Raw genomic sequence first — 18230 nt, 5'->3', positions numbered from 1 at the left:
AAATAAAAAAAAATGATTTTGAGTGAAGGGAATCTTTATTTTGACCTTTACGCCCTCCACTGCTTGTCTGTTTGTATACTGCAGCTGTTTAGTTCCCAAACGTCATATGATTGACGTACGATGATTCACAAACATTTTAAACATTCCAATAAGGTGATTAATCTTGCGCCACCTTTTGTTTAATACATAGGTTGCATATGCTTTGGTCACCACTGTATATTCATATTTATGAAAACGCAAACCATTCCAATTTATCTATTGATTAATCGAAATAAATGTCAACTGAAATGGTGTATAACCTAAATGCATGATTTTACATATATACATATCATCGTAGTGGATATGTTTTACATTCATGCTCATTTGGTATATGTATACATGTGTATGCACACACACTCATTCATATGTATGTATGCTAATGTTTAATATACATGCATATATGCAATATTATGCATTCGTCTGAAAGCTCACTCACATGCCCGTACATCAATACTTCTGCACTCATTTGTAAACGCTCACGTACTGTATATTTATATTAAGTTTAACGTTTCATACAAACAAACGCACACACACGCATATATACTCAAAAAAGAAAAACTTTGTACTATACATGCATACATACATACATACATACATACATACATACACACATATATCCATACATACTTGCATTTGTGGCTACACGTTCCTGCATCTAGAATAAATGTGCTAAACGAGCTGTTGGTTGGCAAACACTATACATATATACTCGTACATATGTATAAATATATATGAATGTTATGTAGCTTACAGAAAATAATGCTGAAAAATAACAAAAATTTGCATCCAAATTAGACAAGAAATCTTTGAGTCTGAAATTGTGATATTTCAATTTTTAAAAGCATCCAACAACATGTTGCAGCCACAGCCACAACTGGTACCAAGGCAACAAGCAGCAGCACAACAACATTTACATCAGCAACAGCAGAGAGATTCAATGGCGTTGAACGGAGGTGGTGGTGGTGGTGGAAGCGGCGGTGGCGGCTCCGGCAATGTCACAGGCACAACTCCCCCTACCGTAGCTGGTGGTGGCACCGTCGCTGGTGGAGGTGGTGTCGTTGGCGTTGCAGGCAATACTTTAATACCGCTTGCAGTTCCTGCGCAGCATCAGCCGGTGTCAATTGCAACTGTGACAGCAGCCGCCATTGCCGCTGCAGCAGCAGGGGTAGGAATGACTTCCACTATGGCCACAACGACTCCTGTGACTGTAGGTGGGCTAAGCGTGAGTGTTACGAATCCTGCTGCGGGCGCTACGGGTAACGTTACTGACTCAAAATTAGCGCAGTCGTCATTGCAACAGCAGCAGCAGCAACACCAACAACAGCAGCAACAGACACTAAGCTTAACTGGTGGCACAACAGTCACAGCAGCCTCCACAACAACTGCACTAATACCAAATGCACCAAACGTAAGCGTTCTTCGTCGTGCGCACCAAATTAAGAAAAAAAAAACATACAAAATCAAAAGTTCACATACATACACACTCACGCACTACATACGCTCATACATACATACGTAGTATATGTATTGTATAAATGCAGTATATCAACAAATCACTGACTCATACAAACTACAGCTTACACGCATACATACATACATACATACACACATATGCCATTATATATAAACATACGCGAAATGTTAAACATCGGCCAATCGATAGTTGGCACTCGCTGATTGACCCACAACTAAATAAAATTTAGGACGACATTTAATTTTTAATTTCATTTATGTATATTGAATCGATTTCATCTCTATGGAGGGCTCAGTGACTGAAAAAGTATAATGAAAAGTTCAAAAGCAGAATAATGCCCACTGAAAAATGTTTTTCTAACTTCAGTCCGTAGATCTCGTGTTTGGTAATCGTAATCCCTTTTTATTGCATGACCTGTATTTGAAAATTATTGTAAAACTCAATCCTCTATTAGTCTGCTAGTGGTTCAATTGGTTTTTCATATTAAACGTTTAATTTAAAACAGGGTCCTTTTTAGTAGTTGTTTTTTTCCTCTTGATTTTTCATTGCATTATTATTATTTTTACAAGCTTTTCTCTTTCATTTCATAATCAAATCGCACTAGTCTCATTTAATATTTTGCTTTTTAAGAATCAATACATCCTTAATCATCCTAATTTAATGTACATATATGTATATACATTTATTATTTATTTTTTTGTTGCAGTTGAGCAAGTATTGGGTGGTTTCGAATGGCCAAGCGCTTCCTTATAACATTTTACCTAATGGTACAATAATCACACCGCATCAGCGACAGCCAACAGCAACTGAGCAACATACGCATCCTCAACAACAGGTTCAGCAGCAGCAACAGCAACAACAACCACAGCAACAAACAAATGCGTTGCAAATACATGGTAATTAAATTTTTCAAATTTTTAGCCTTTATTGCTAATGGCATATTGAATATTTAAGTTATGGGATACAAATATGTAGTTGAATTAACAATTGAAGAAGATTGACGAAGAATATGAATCTACAAGAGCATCTAAAGAACTGTTCCTCTGACAATCGATTCTATGTTACCGGAACGATGCGTGTTGAAGTCCGACCAAGAACCGTCACTTCAGCAGCATTCTCCAAAATTTTATAGCGAATGTTTTTGCATGTTACAACAACAACATTAAGCTAGATGAGCACCTAAAGAACTGTAATTTCATCTCAACCATTGGTAGCGATTCCTTGGGCTCGAAAGTGATTTATTTTGCATATTACGGCTGATAAGCTCAAGTGTATTTTTATTAGGAGGCTGTACAAACCGTCCATTTTGTTTTCATCAGCTGTTGTTGTTGTAGCAGCATAAACATTCTCCATACATATGTATATGGGGAATGCTGCTGAAGTGACAGTCCTTGGCCGGATATAAATCCGAGTCGTTCCGGTAACGTAGAACCGTAACGTAGTAAAGTTCGGGTCGTCATCGCGAGGATGAAAGTTCACAAAGTTATTGGGCTTAACGAATTCTTGCATATTGATACATATACAACGGGAGTGAATTATGTCATTGAGGATATCGCTTACCACTCTAGTTAACCCTGAAATTTGGACACCATTCTGTGTCACTAGTGAAGCCTGAAATTGATGAATATACTTGGGGGTTTTCTTACTCCCGTCTTCCACATAAAATGCTCCTTACTATGCAGTGCTCAGATAAATCGTGGGCTGAACCAAAAAGGCCTATGTGAAAAGACGATCCTAGTAGACGATCCACATTTAACCCCTGAATAAGACATTTATTTAATATTTTCAGTCGCTGAATGCCTTAAGTGGCGAACATTTCTATTCCAAATTTTTGTTTCGTCCTAAAATAGTTACGTACTCTTTTTTCTGATATTTTGTTGGTTCTCAAAGTACTTTTCCTCAAAGTAGAGTTAGCAGCACACAGTGTCTTGCTAAGGCCGATTTGTCAAGAGAGAACGAGAAAGTGGTTTGCTGAGTAAACGTTTTATTATAGACTTTATGCTAAAGGTGTAGCATTCTTGGCTAAAAATATTTCTTAAAGTGGCCAGTTTGTTGTATAGACAAAAATTAAATTATCTATATCATAATAAGTATATATGTTTATATTGAAACGGCTCACTTTATATGTTATTAATTACTATTTTTGTATAATCTTTACAGCTGCATTAAACCAAAATGATGACAATCGACAACAACAGCAGCATGTTTCACAGCAGCAACATGTAGCCGCCGCAGTGCAGCAGGCCCAGCAACCTCAACAGCAGCAGCAGCAGCAACAACAACAACAGCAACAACAATTATTACAACGAGAAAATATTAAAGAGGAGAAACCATTTTCAGACAACGGAAAGTTAAATCAATCAATTGTTATGCAACACGTAAGCGCAGCGGCGTCGTCCGCACCGACGACGTCTGGCGCCACCACTATTACTTTGGGTGCACCGAAAACCGAAATAAAAGAGGATGTTGGAATGGGCAAACCGCCCCCTGGCATTGAAATGTATAAAGTTAACATTGAGGACATCTCACAGCTTTTCACCTATCACGAAGTTTTTGGCAAAATTCATGGCGATGTCATGAATCAGCAATTGGCCGCACATGCAGTGCCCAATGCTGCGCCGCCACCAACACATGGTAATGCGAGCAACAATGCTGCAGTTGCGGCCGTAGTTGCTAGCGCTAATGCTGCTGCCGCTGCAGCAGCTGCGGCTGCGGCGGCCGCAAATACAACAAGTGGTGGTGTGGTGGCGCCCACAACAACGACCAATCTAACGACGGCAATCAGTACCAGTGGCACAACAACTGCGCCAGCCACCGCTGTAACAGCAACTCCCACAGTGACCGGCGAATTGTTGATGCCAAAAATGGAGGGTGGCCTGCCGGTTGTGGATCAAACGACAACAATCACCCTCGCCCCCGATGGCACGCCAATCGCTACCGGCACACATGTCTGCGACATTTGTGGCAAAATATTCCAATTTCGCTACCAATTGATCGTGCATCGACGATATCATAGCGAACGTAAACCATTCAATTGTCAGGTGTGTGGTCAGGGTTTCACCACCTCGCAGGATTTGACGCGGCACGGCAAGATACACATCGGTGGACCGATGTTTACGTGCATCGTTTGTTTCAATGTATTCGCCAACAATGCCAGTCTCGAACGTCATATGAAACGACATTCAACCGATAAGCCATTCGCATGCACGATCTGTCAGAAGACTTTTGCACGCAAAGAACATTTGGATAATCATTTTCGTTCGCATACGGGCGAGACGCCGTTCCGGTGCCAGTATTGTGCTAAGACTTTCACACGCAAGGAACACATGGTGAATCATGTGCGTAAACACACGGGTGAGACGCCACATCGTTGCGATATTTGCAAGAAGTCCTTTACGCGCAAGGAACACTATGTCAACCACTACATGTGGCACACTGGTGAGTGGTGGGGTGTGTTATGCTGTCGCAAATGGCTCCCCTCTCTAATCTCACAATTATCACATTTATATTTCATTCATTTTGAATCAATATGATTCCAAACGGCTATGCATACATACACTACAAATTTAATTCTCATCATTCAATCAATAATACAATGATTTCTCACCTTTTTATTCCCAAAAAAAGTCATTTAAAATAGAAAATGTTAGGTCGTTTAGCAAAATAGAGTCCATACATTTACAGGTTCTTGGTTCAGGTTAGCCCCTTGTCAAGGGTAGCATATAAATCCGGTTAGAATATTATTTAAAGTCGTTTAAAAGGCAAAAAAACCAAATGTTAATGTCTGTCTCAGTAGGCGCTTTCGACAGTACAAATGTTTTTATTTAAATTCCTCGCGTACTTAGTATAACTCACTGAATTTTCCTTATTAATAAAAGATGTTTTATTAATAAAAAGACTACGAAAAAATATTCTCACACTACAAGACAAAATATTCGGGTTTTCTAATCAGGTTGATTGCTGAACTTAATTTGATGTATTTGAAACTGTTGCATATCAATCACCCCTTTTGCTAATGTGAATGCAGAAGAAAACAACTTATTATTTATAAAATACAGTGATACAAAAAGTATTTTATCTTTACCATTTAATGCTTCCCAAAACTAAGTAGAAAATCCACCACAATAATTTTTTTTGTTAAGGACATGAGAGATTAATGATTTAAAATATTTTTTAATCCTTTATAAAAAAAACGAAAATTCATGTACAGGGTGGGCCATGCAGTGGTTTATTAAAAAAAATGCTTTTTCGATATGTTATTGGTTTATTCAAAGGATCAAATATTCCCATTATTTATGGAACACGATTCCATTAATGTGCTTACCTGGGCTTGGTTCGCAGTAGCGCATCCTGTTAACCCGGCTTTCAAAGACTGGCTCTATTTCACGAGTGGCTTGCTCGATTTCGCCTGAATGGCTTAAATCATAAACAACGTCTAACAATGCCAAATGGGAACTCCGAAATAGGCAACTGATATGGCGGAAGCGGCGATAACAAAAAATCGATTACTCCTTTGCATTTACTCCAATTTATTACAGAAATTCAGCTGATATTTAACCTATGTCATTTTACGTGGTTTGCATTTGATCGATGTGAGATTTTACAATGATTTTTTTGATAAATGTAATAGTTGATAATTTGGAAATCAGTGACAACGAATTGTTATTTAAATATGAAAAACTTTCTGTGGAAAAGAAAGTGGCTCCAGATCGAAATATGATATTAAACAGGTGGCAATGACAAAATCGGCAAACTTTTTCAAAATAATTCAGTTGTATCCGAACTATTCACATTTTCGGATGCTGAAACATTCAATGAAAACAGTATTAGGACACTGCATTAGTGTCTCTATTTGAGCAAAATAAATTATGAAAATTTGATTAAAAAAAAAAATAATAAAAAATAACAATTTTCTTTCACTTCTTCTGCCATCACAAATTTTGGTGATGCCGGTTTTTCACAATTTTGCGCGCATGAAGCGTCAAAATTCGGAGTGCTCGAACGTTTGACATTTGCAAAAGTTGCAACATTTTCACATCGAACATGAAGCTTCGCAATATTGTTGTTCTGATTGAGACTTCAATTCCGGTCACAAAAAACGTTTATCGTGCCTGTGTAGCGCTCACTGTTGATCGCAATTCCATTTCCAGCAGCATTTTCAGATGTGATGCCGCCGCTCCAAAATCCGTGAGAATGCATTGGCTTCTCGACGATCACGTGCGAATTTTCCGATCCCCAGACGCGGCAGTTTTGCTTGTTAATATAGTCGCTGAAATGAAAATGCACTTCGATTCTGAATTCTTTTCAATAAACGCGCTGTTTGGGGTGCACAACATTGATATTTGGAAATAAATGTACAATATTTCCGAAGATATGATACTGACTTTCTGTCAATATTTCTGGCGACAAAGAGCTGTCACTGTCAAAATAACATAGGCTTAAAAAGAAAACCACTATATGGGCCACCCTGTATGTATCTTCACAGCACGTGTTTTTGGATGAGCTAATAAAATCTAATAGGTAAATTTTATTAGATTAAAATTTATATACATACATCTGTAAGTATTTTTTTTCTTTATTGTTTTTACCTTTTTCCATATAATATTTGAAGTTATTTGTTTATTTTCAAATTAAATATTTCATTAAGTACAAGGTGGCGCAAAATTAATTTACTACACTCAAACTATTTTTTATTTAATACAAAAGTTATTCAAAAACAAAACTGATGATTAATTTTGGGCTACCTTGTATATATAAATTTTTAAATAACAAGAATTTCTGTTGGTGGTTAAAATTTTTTTTAACTTTGGCGGTTTGTTAGTGTTTTGCTGTGAACGACTTTTTTGACTTATTTATGTTAGTTTGGCATTACTCTTGCGCAGCAGCTGAATCACTTCCGTATTAGCTTCGTTTCATCCAATGAAAAAAAAGGCCTTTGGAAAATCAAATTTTTAACTGCAAAAATAACTTTATTTTCATCACTTTTTGATATTCGAAGCTTAAACTTCACGCTGGACGATCAAATGCCAATTGTCAAGCCGCTGATTGCTATTTTCCGCTGCGTTACTTAGCGCTAAAGCTCTTCCATTATAATTGCAAAAACCAAATATACATAAAACTGCCAAGTAACAAAGCAATGAGCTCTTCTGTGTGAAGTCCTCTAATATTTGATATTAATTAATTAAATTAATATTTAATGTTGTCAAAATGGAAATTTAGTGCTGCCACTTATTCAAACAAAAATAATTTTTTTTTTTTAATTTTTGTATGTGTTGGGCATTTAAGGACACCCTGCACCCCTCTAGCGTCTCTTCATAAAATGCAGCCCTGCATTCAGTGTACGCAAGTGGACTAGTTTAAGGTTTTGCTAATTAGAGTTTTTTTGAGAATTGTTAGCTAAAGTAAATTTTTGCTTAGCATGTTTCCATTTTATCCATTAGGTGAACCCAGTGAATTTATTACAATAAAAAAAGAAGATGAACCATTTTTACCCTACCCGCCCACCTCTCCGACTGATTGCGTTATAGAAAGCAATGCTGAGCAGTTCGCAAGTAAATATTTATAGTAAATTGTTATTGTAGTGGCAGAAATATGAGTGAGTTAGTTTAGTTGATTTATTTATTTAGCTTTCCTGCTACTTTTCAATTTTCACAATTGTGCTGATGGCAGCGTTGTTTGGCTAATGTTGCGTATGATACAATTTTTTCCTTAGTATAATTGAATAATAATCTTCTTTATATAAAAATATTTCTCTCGATTTTAACAACGATCAGTAATTCATTAACTAATTAAACATAATAACAATAATATTAACATTAAATGATTGAGACTAATAGTTCTGTAGATATTAATCCGAAAATTATCTCCTACATACACTAACTGCCTTGACGAATAATTAGGTAACAAGTTATGTTTAGTTTTAAGCATAAATAGCAAAACATTCATTTCACTTCTTTGGTCGATCTTAAGCTTCTTTAAAGTATCGAGCATATATGCTATTGGAGTCAATATATTCCACAACAAAATACAGCGAATATCCTTTTTTGTAATTTTTGCAGCCTGTTCACCATTTCTGTTGTTGAACCCAGGAATAATATTGTAATGCAACACTTAAGTTTAGATAATTCATAACCAAAATGCTCACGGGCATTCTCACATTTTACTGCAGATTGAGTAGTCATGACTCTTGTCGTTTCTGCGACCAGTTCTCGTAGACTCCGCACACCTTTTCGAATGCGATGTTATAGCGCGAAGAAGAATAAAACATCTCGGCCGGAAAAAAGGCAAATACACTCGGCTAAACCCAGCTCTATTTCAGAGAAATGGGTTGGGATGTGGTAGTGTGATGAGTAGAGGGCACAAACGACCATGAGATCGAAGTGCAAACATCATTTCCATTCATTCATTCATTTAGAGCAAAATTCTAAGTTAGCCTTGATTTAATCATCACATTGTACAATCTTAAGAGAGCGCTCATTGATAATCGTTTTCTATTATAATTATTTAAAAAAAAAACAATTATTTTTTCCATTCTTGTGAGGATCCCTTTAATTCGTTTTGCCGCCTCTGCCACAATTGCAATATTTTCACCGACGTTTTTTTCTAATCTAAGTATTCGCGCTTTGCTTTATTAAATCGAACAGTTTTTCATAGCTATTTAATGCAATCGATGCTTGAATCAAAAACCTATTTGAAGTTCAGCTGATTGCCGTGGATTCGCTTTACATTTTCCACCACTTCAAACTCCTATTGTTGTGCTAAAACTTCAATTGTGTATTACTGGCTCGAACTGTTCTATACTCGTATGTATTCCTTACTGCAATATATCACATAAATTAATGTATAAACTAGAAAGTTGCAAGATAAATATTTAGTCGATCTCATTCGCATTACTCAACTTCACTTCATAGTCCATACTTACATATGTTGTCTAGTCTTTTAAACACATATTAAAATATAATCTTGTTTGCAGGTCAAACACCACATCAGTGTGATGTATGTGGCAAGAAATATACGCGCAAAGAGCACCTAGCCAATCATATGCGTTCGCACACTAATGACACACCATTCAGATGTGAGATTTGCGGCAAGAGTTTCAGTCGCAAGGAGCACTTCACCAATCACATTCTCTGGCATACAGGTAAACATACAACTTAAAGAACCACAATACTTGTGGTCGTTTCAAAAACTGATCTTCCACGCTCAATTCACAGGCGAAACTCCCCATCGGTGCGATTTTTGTTCGAAAACGTTTACACGCAAGGAGCATTTGTTGAATCATGTACGCCAACATACCGGCGAATCGCCTCATCGTTGCACCTATTGTTTGAAAACGTTCACACGTAAGGAACACCTAGTGAACCACATACGTCAGCACACCGGTGAAACGCCGTTTAAATGCACCTACTGCACGAAGGCATTTACGCGTAAAGATCACATGGTGAATCATATAAGGCAACATACCGGCGAATCCCCGCACAAGTGCACATATTGCACAAAAACATTCACACGTAAAGAGCATCTCGTGAATCATGTACGCCAACATACTGGCGAATCACCACATCGCTGCAGCTACTGTAAGAAGACATTTACCCGGAAGGAACATTTGACGAATCATGTGCGATTGCATACGGGCGATTCGCCGCACAAATGTGAATATTGTCAGAAGACATTCACGCGTAAGGAGCATCTAAACAATCATATGCGTCAGCACTCCAGCGACAATCCGCATTGTTGCAATGTTTGCAATAAGCCATTCACACGCAAGGAGCATCTGATTAATCACATGTCACGTTGCCACACTGGCGATCGTCCCTTCGCTTGCGAAACTTGCGGCAAATCGTTTCCGCTCAAAGGAAATCTGCTGTTTCATCAACGCAGTCACACCAAGGGCCAAGAATGCGAACGTCCGTTTTCATGCGAGAAATGTCCCAAAAACTTTATATGCAAGGGTAAGCAATTTGGGTTTAATATTTCTGTTTTATTTCCAATAAGTACTAATGCTTATGAAATTTTCTCAGGTCATCTTGTCTCGCACATGCGTTCGCACTCGGGTGAAAAACCGCACGCCTGCACTCTGTGCAGCAAAGCTTTTGTGGAGCGTGGCAATTTGAAGCGTCACATGAAGATGAACCATCCTGATGCGGTAATGCCACCACCGCCACAGCCGCATCCACAAATCCCAGCCGGTATATTGACGTCGGTCAAAGAGGAAATCAAACCAATATTTCGTAAGTTATATAATAACCAAAAAAAAAAATCATCTAAACGGAAAATCATACCCACGTAAATTCGTAATAGTAAATTATTTAAATGAGTAAGTTACTGGATTCCTTTTAGTTTGAAAATTATGGAAAAATGTGCGGGAATGCTGCTGAATTTAAAGTTCGGCCTTTCCAGTATCATTTACCCGGTAAACCTGGTGCCGTTTTTATAGTTTTAACATAAGCAAAAATACCGCAATATTGCAACTACGTTGCCTGTTTGGCCCGAGTACCAATTTACCAAGCCCTGTTGGGCACGGTGAAGACACCGATCGTCATCAGCACCGATGTCATCTAACGGTAGGCTCAAGAAATTGTTTCGACGGGAGGGTCCGGAGATAAATGGGCGTTTAGGTGATACTCGGTAGTTATATTGTTTTTAAAATTTATGAACTTGGAATTTAGTAACTGATGAGATAAGTAACACAGTTAGAAATATTGCAAGCGTATAAAAAAAATTCTTTATAGTTGGTATTTTGTAGGTCTAAGATCTGAATTATCAGTTTTTAATTTGTGCAATGAATGCAATGCGCCAAAGAAACGATTTATTCTAATCACACTCCACTTCAGAAAATATAAGCGATGTGTTAATAAAAACCAATTTCAAAATAGGCTCATATCAGATCTTCTTCCAATTTTAAGAGATAGTAAAAATAAATACAATTCATTTACTCAAATTGAAATTTATACATTTATCTCTCTCTCTCTCTCTCACTCTCTCTCTGTATAGTTCCTCATCAAACACCAACAATGCACACCATCCAACAGATTACATCGGGCGCTGCAGCCGCAAATGCCGTACAGTTGGCGCCCAGTCTTGTGCCGTTGGTTACCTCAACGATTACATCGCACAACAGCCAGAAACCACAGCAACAGCAGCAGCAGCAGCAACAACAACAACAACAGCAGCAGCAGCAGCAACAGGCACATCAACAACACCAACAGCAAGTGCAACAACAACAGCAGCAGCAAGTGCAACAACAGCAACAGCAGCATCAACAACAATTACAACAACAGCAACTGCTGCAATTATCGATACAACATCAACAACAGGAACAACATCGCCAACATCAGCAACAGCAACAGCAGCAAGCACATCACCAACAAACACAAGCGCAGGCGCAACAGCAAACGCATGCGCCACAACCACAAGCGCAGCCACAGCCGCAGCAGCCACCATCGGTGCCTATCGCACTAATACAAACCGATCCGAGCGTTTTGGCGCGCGCAGCCATGCAATTGCAGCATCTGCCAGCTAATGTTGAGCAGCATCCGGTGGTTTACTAACAGCAGCATAATTTCGCACATTGGTGAGGCGCGTTAACGGCAGCGTTCAATAATAATAACAACAACAACAACAGCGTTGATGAAATTGGTGATTGCGATAGAACGGTGCTGAGATAAATGCGCGCAAGGCTACAGCTGGTTAATGCAATTTCGACTGGTGCTTGGGTAATGCAGCTGGGTAATACAACTCGTGGTTATCGCAAATGCAGGAGAAGAAAAGCTATAAATTAAGAATGAAAGTTGTAGCAAGTTTAAAGGCAAACAGAAGAAAGAAATAGAGCAAAAAGAAGTATAATTTTCTGCACGTATTTCTAAGTTAATAGTTTTAGTCGTTTATTTTACTATTAACAGTAAGTGCTACATTATTGCACGTACAAAATTAGTATGCTGCAACTTGTAACTAACATATTGACTACAAGAAACGTAGAGTATGCAATTATAAATACCGTAATAATTTTTAAAAATTAGGCAAACTTGCATAAAATAATTAACACTTTAATTAAATTCGATACGCTGTTTGCTGCTTGGATTAAGCCTGGCTTAGTGAGTTACTTCTTCCTGCATTTGTCCTCTTCATGCTAACAGAGTGCAATCTTCTGTGAAACTTTTTTTTACCAAGCTTTACATTTTCAATTTTACTCTTTCGTGCGGTTACTTTGCATTCAAAGTATCTCGAATAGTAGTTTTGTGCAATATTGAAAAGAATTTTCTATAAACCGCTACTTATAAAATAGCGACATTTAATTTAACATAACCAGTGTATTTCAATGCTCACTAACGCATACTTATGCTAAGCGGCGCAACAGCGTGTTTGGGTAAAAGCGATTGTATGGGGTAGGTAACAAAAGTAGAAAATCTGCACTGAAATTGCAGCGTTCAAAAACAAAGAAAATTTAAAAGCAACAAAAGCAAATTCAAAATTTTGTAAATTGTAAATAAATTTTATTTTTTTTTTATTGTAAAATTAGACTTTCCACAGATTTTTTGTTATTTTTCAATTACTTTAAAAGTATTGTAAATGGAGTTATAAACTACAATATTAAAGGTGTTACACCTTACCTATATTCTGAACTAAACATATAGAGAAAATTGGACATACCTAAATATTTTTAAAGCTTCGCAGTTATTGTAACAATCACAATTACTGTTAAGATTGGCGTGATGTGAACATATTTATTTTTGAAATTTGTTATCCTGTTTTTTTTTTTTTTTTTTTTTTTTTTTTTTTTTTTTTTAAATTAATTTAATTTTTTTTTAGTTGCATAAACAGTTACTATACATATTTAAGAAATGCCGCTGGAGTGTGACAGTGTTTGGCCGAATATAAATCAGAGTTATTACGGTATCATAGACCCGGTGTAATTTGTAAATTTTTAGTGAATACTGCTGGAGTGACAGTCCCTGGTCGGATATATCGTCGAGTCGACCTAATTCTTGTTTTTGTTACAACAGCAGGAAACATTTCTCATAAGGTTTTAGTGAATACTGCTGGAGTGACAGTCCCTGGCCGGATATTATTAATGCGGGCTGTCCCGGTGGCGTAGAATAGGCTGTCGTGGGAACGTAGAACCAATTATTGTCAGCAGAAAACATTCGCTATATATTTTCGGTGAATACTGCTGAAGTGACAGGCCTTGGCCGTATATAATTACGGATCGTTCTGGTAACGTGGAATAGACTGTCATGGTTTAGCTCCGTACGCCCAGCAGTTTCGTACCCAATTGTGTTTAGAAGCTCCGAATACAATTCGTGCCATCTAATTTGTATATACAATTTGTAGGTACATACATACATGAACATATATTCGCGGTAACGCTGATAGTTACATATATGAATCAAAAGTATTTAGAAAATACTTTAAAATCTCGACTACCACCTACATACATATATCAAATGTATTTGAAAAATACTTTAAACTCTTTCTACTATCACCCATATCGAATTGTCGGCTTTGCGTTCCTTTTGAGTCCAATCGCTTTTACCCTTAAGCTATTATTTATTTTCCCCCAATTCTTAGTTTTTACTGACTTTCTGCAGCTAAAGTGGTTCGAATTACTCTGTGACAACCATTTTATAAACAATCTATGATATATATTAAAGATTTAAAAAATAGTTAACCTGTAAGAGGTACGCTGTATTATTCGCATTTTAGAAGTAAATAAAATTAAGTGACTGAAGAGACATTAATAGAAATGGAATAAATCTATTAAGGTTTTACTTCATTTTAATTTATATTTTATTTGGATAGCGAAGAAAGAAAAACATAAAGAAATAATTTTATGTGTAGTAGAGAGTGGCTTTATGCGTAGAATATGCAACAATGTGTAAACTAAAATTAAGCGATTCAAAAAATTCGGTATTATTATTGATGATGAGGGAAAAGGCAAATCACAAAAAATAAAACAAAACAAACAAACAAAAAAAAAAAAGCAGTAAATGCTAATTATGGTAAGCAAATAGAGAAGCGCAATCAAGAACCAACATAGTAATGTGTAAAATTCCAAATTTAACCACTAACACCACACATATTTTTAGTAACTAAGTCAGCAGCAATAATAAGCAAATATTCAAAGAAAAGTCTAAAAAGCAAAAGCCTATGCAACAGTTTTAAAGCGACAACTTAGTGAACGTGAGAAAACAGAAAATCACTAAATTAGTTTATACATGCATATATACATACATAATATATATATATATACATATATATTATAGGCGACGTTACTAATAAAGTGAATGCACCAAGGCATAAGCAAACATTCAATTCATACACCGTATACAGCAACACATAACAACATATATATACATACATACATGCAATAAATTGGAGCCAGTTGTGACAGTGACTTTAGCATGGAGATGGGTCTGCAAAAATGTTTGCATCAAAAATTGAAATAGTATTTTTTTATTCCATCTTTTCTCGATTTCAAATGTTCCAGTCTTTACGGTAAGAGTTTCTGCCGTGGAAGATTGCGATTTCTTTTTAAACTTGCACCCCAAGAAAGTTTACGCCTTATACTACTATTTACAATGGCAGACATTTTAGCTGGGACACAACACATTTGTGTACTAACAAAAAAATTTAATGCACATCGACACACCGACACAGCGTTTACATACCATACCAACTACATGCAAACATATTTATCAACTACATATACACGAAGTATGAAATATATATAATCGAACTAAAAATTAAACTATACTAAGTATACACCCAACAAGAGAAAAAATATATAACACTAAATATTAATATTAACTGTTTACGCTTTAATTTACAATTTAACAATACGCAAACATGAAAAGAGTTGGTTAGCAAATAAGGAACTATGCAAGGGTGGGGGTGGTTACAGTTGATGATGAGCGAGAGAGAGGATAGAAGAAGAAGAAGCGTTGCAAACTAAAACACCAGCAAAATTTTTGTTTTGTGTGGAACTGCAAGCAAACTCTTGCATATGCATTCATGCGAATAAATGAGAGTAACATATATTAATTGCAAAAAACGTAGTTCTAGTTGATAATAAAATATGATATATACATACATACATACATATACCTAGGCTCATTTACTATGCTAACAAGAAGACCACTAATTGCTATTATTAAAGATAAAAACATAAAAACAACATTTATGCAAGCATGAACATACAATTATAAGAAATATATACTAATGTTTATTAATTGCAAACAACAAGGAAAAAGAAAACTAGAACTATAAAGAGAAATACATATATAAATATGCGCGCTGAGCGTTTAATAGGCATTAACATAAAAATAATAATAATGAAAATATAACTAAGCGAGCGGCAGTGTGGCAAAGCATTAATTATATACATATATGAAATGTCTAGAAGCGCTGGAAAATCCTTAAATGATTATTTATAAAGCAATGCATACATATTTACATATATTTGCGTGTGCCTATAAGTGGATGGGTGCGGAAGTAATTGGACAGTATTGACAAGTTGACAAGCTACCAAGTTGAACTATAGGTGTGCTGTGGTGGGCGCAAATAAAATGAGTACTTTTTAAAGTGGTGTATGGGAGTGCACGTTAGTGTAGGACAAAAAACAAAAAGAAAGAAAGAAATAAAAGAAGCAACTACATACATTCAAAAATAAATATTTAGCAGACAAGCGCTGATGGGTGTTAAACTATGTGTTTTGTTCGCTAGCTGAACAACACTACGTGTGACTGACTGACAAGCATTGATACGCAATAATGCTGCAAATGATGAGCGCCAGAGTTAAGCCTTTTGGAGGCCACAGTGAACAAATGTTTTATTGTTTGTATGTTAGAAGTTTATGAAATGGCATTTTAACATTTTATTTTGCTTTGTAAAAAATGCGCCGCAACCCTTTCCAGCTGCTTCCAAGTGTGTACAGAGCTACGAGTATTTGTGAGAAAATGACACAACTATGTAAAGTAATGCCAATAAATTAGAGCAGTCGAGCATAAGCTAGAAGTTATGTTTATGATTACTGAGACAATTAAAAAATGTATTATTAATTAGAGAAGAAAAGTATTTTCGCAAAAACTTGATTTGAGGTAAGCAAAAAAAAAAAATATATATATATATAAACAAAAAATAAAACATGAAAATGAAAGAAGTAACAATATCCATATTGAACATATTTGCAAGTATGTTGGTAATTTATACTTTAAAAAAGTTGAATAGCAACCAATTAAAAAAAAAACGATATACATATATATAAAAGAAAACACGTCATAAATTAATATGTACTAATCATAGAATGAAAGGCAAAGTAAACAAGTTACACAGTTAAAAACAAAAAAACATATCCTTAAAAGAACTAAAGCACAGTTTGTCAAATGCGAAAAATTAAAAGGTTAATAAAAACAAAACAAAAAACAAAAACTGTACCGCATAAAGAAAGTAAAGAGGTATGCAATGTTTTTTGTTTAGCTCTTAACTGATGAACTACATACACAATTTATATTATGCCCTTAAACAATTGCAACATCAAACAGATAAATAACAATTGCTATAAACATAAACATTACTATATATTTTAATACATTGCAATTATATATATTTCATTTGCTTTTGAAAATAATAAAAATGTGCGTTTTATTTCGTTTGTGGCCAATAAAAAACCTTATTTCATAACGATTTTCCAGTGGATTTTTTGCAGTTTTATTTTATTTTTTTAGTTTTTGTATTAAAAGTTTTTGCATTAACATTTTATTTTTTTAATTTTTTAATTGCATTTTTTTTTTAATTTTTCTATTATTTTTATTTTTTTATAAATTTTTTTATTTCTTTTAATTATTTGTATTAGAATTTTTTTTAAGTTTTGTATTAACTTTTATTTTTTTTTTTTTTTGTATTTATTGTAATTTGTTTTTAATTATTTGTGTTAACATGTTTGTTTAAATTTTGTATTAAAATTAATTTTTTTGTATTTATTGTAATACAATTTTTTTTTAATTTTTGTATTGAATATTTTAATTTTTCTATACACATATTTTTTTTTAATTTTTGTATAATATTATTTTTGTATAATATTTGTATTAAAAATTTGTTTTTATTTGTTATATAAACATTTTGTTTTTAATTTTTCTATTAATATTTCCTTTTTTTGATTTTTGTATTAATTTTTTTCTTAATTTTTGTATTATATTAACATTTTTTGTTTTTTTTTTTTTTAATTTTTGTATTAACATTTTTGTTTTTGTTTGTTAATTTTTTGTACTAAAATTTGTTTTTTAATTGTTTTATTAACAGCTTTTCTTTTTAATTTTTGTATTAGAATTTTTTGTTTAATTTTTTGTACCATTTTTTTTTAGTTTTTGCATTAAAATTTTGTTTTAAATTTTTGTAAATTATTTTTTTATGAATACTTCTTTTAATTTTTGTATTACATTCTTGCATTAATTTTTCTTTTTTAATTTTTGTATTAATATTTTTATTTTGGTTTTTGTTTTGTATTAACAATTTTTTATTTTTTAAGTTTTTGTACCAATATTTTTTTAATTTTTGTATTAACACTTTGTTTTTAATTTTTATATTAAAATTTTGTTTTTAAATATTTGTTCTGAATATTTTGTTTTAAACTTTTTTTTATTTTAGTATTAATTTGTTTTTTTGTTTTTATTTTTGTATTAACATTTTGTTTTTAATTTTTATATAAAATTTTGTTTTAAAT

General features: G+C 34.6%; 1 protein-coding gene across 5 annotated transcripts in view; it reads left to right on the top strand.

The window, feature by feature from the left end:
• The window catches only part of LOC129249331 (zinc finger protein 628), a 38563-nt gene extending 21705 nt beyond the window's left edge, over nucleotides 1-16858 (top strand). For 3 of the 5 annotated variants that reach the window (XM_054889088.1, XM_054889089.1, XM_054889090.1), the window contains exons 3-9: nucleotides 902-1447; nucleotides 2220-2409; nucleotides 3674-4951; nucleotides 9486-9653; nucleotides 9727-10464; nucleotides 10534-10743; nucleotides 11507-16858. In XM_054889088.1, the coding sequence (XP_054745063.1) occupies nucleotides 902-1447; nucleotides 2220-2409; nucleotides 3674-4951; nucleotides 9486-9653; nucleotides 9727-10464; nucleotides 10534-10743; nucleotides 11507-12063 (3687 nt within the window). In that variant the 3' untranslated portion in view covers nucleotides 12064-16858. Of the gene's footprint in view, nucleotides 1-881; nucleotides 1448-2219; nucleotides 2410-3673; nucleotides 4952-9485; nucleotides 9654-9726; nucleotides 10465-10533; nucleotides 10744-11506 lie in introns of all 5 variants that reach the window. The other 2 variants (XM_054889091.1, XM_054889092.1) reach the window with 2 other exon arrangements.
• Nucleotides 16859-18230: the final 1372 nt, after the last annotated feature.

The sequence above is a fragment of the Anastrepha obliqua genome, chromosome 5 (assembly GCF_027943255.1).
Source record: "Anastrepha obliqua isolate idAnaObli1 chromosome 5, idAnaObli1_1.0, whole genome shotgun sequence".
NCBI lineage: Eukaryota > Metazoa > Arthropoda > Insecta > Diptera > Tephritidae > Anastrepha > Anastrepha obliqua.
Note: the sequence above shows the minus strand (reverse complement) of the source record. Positions and strands in the feature narration are given on the sequence as shown.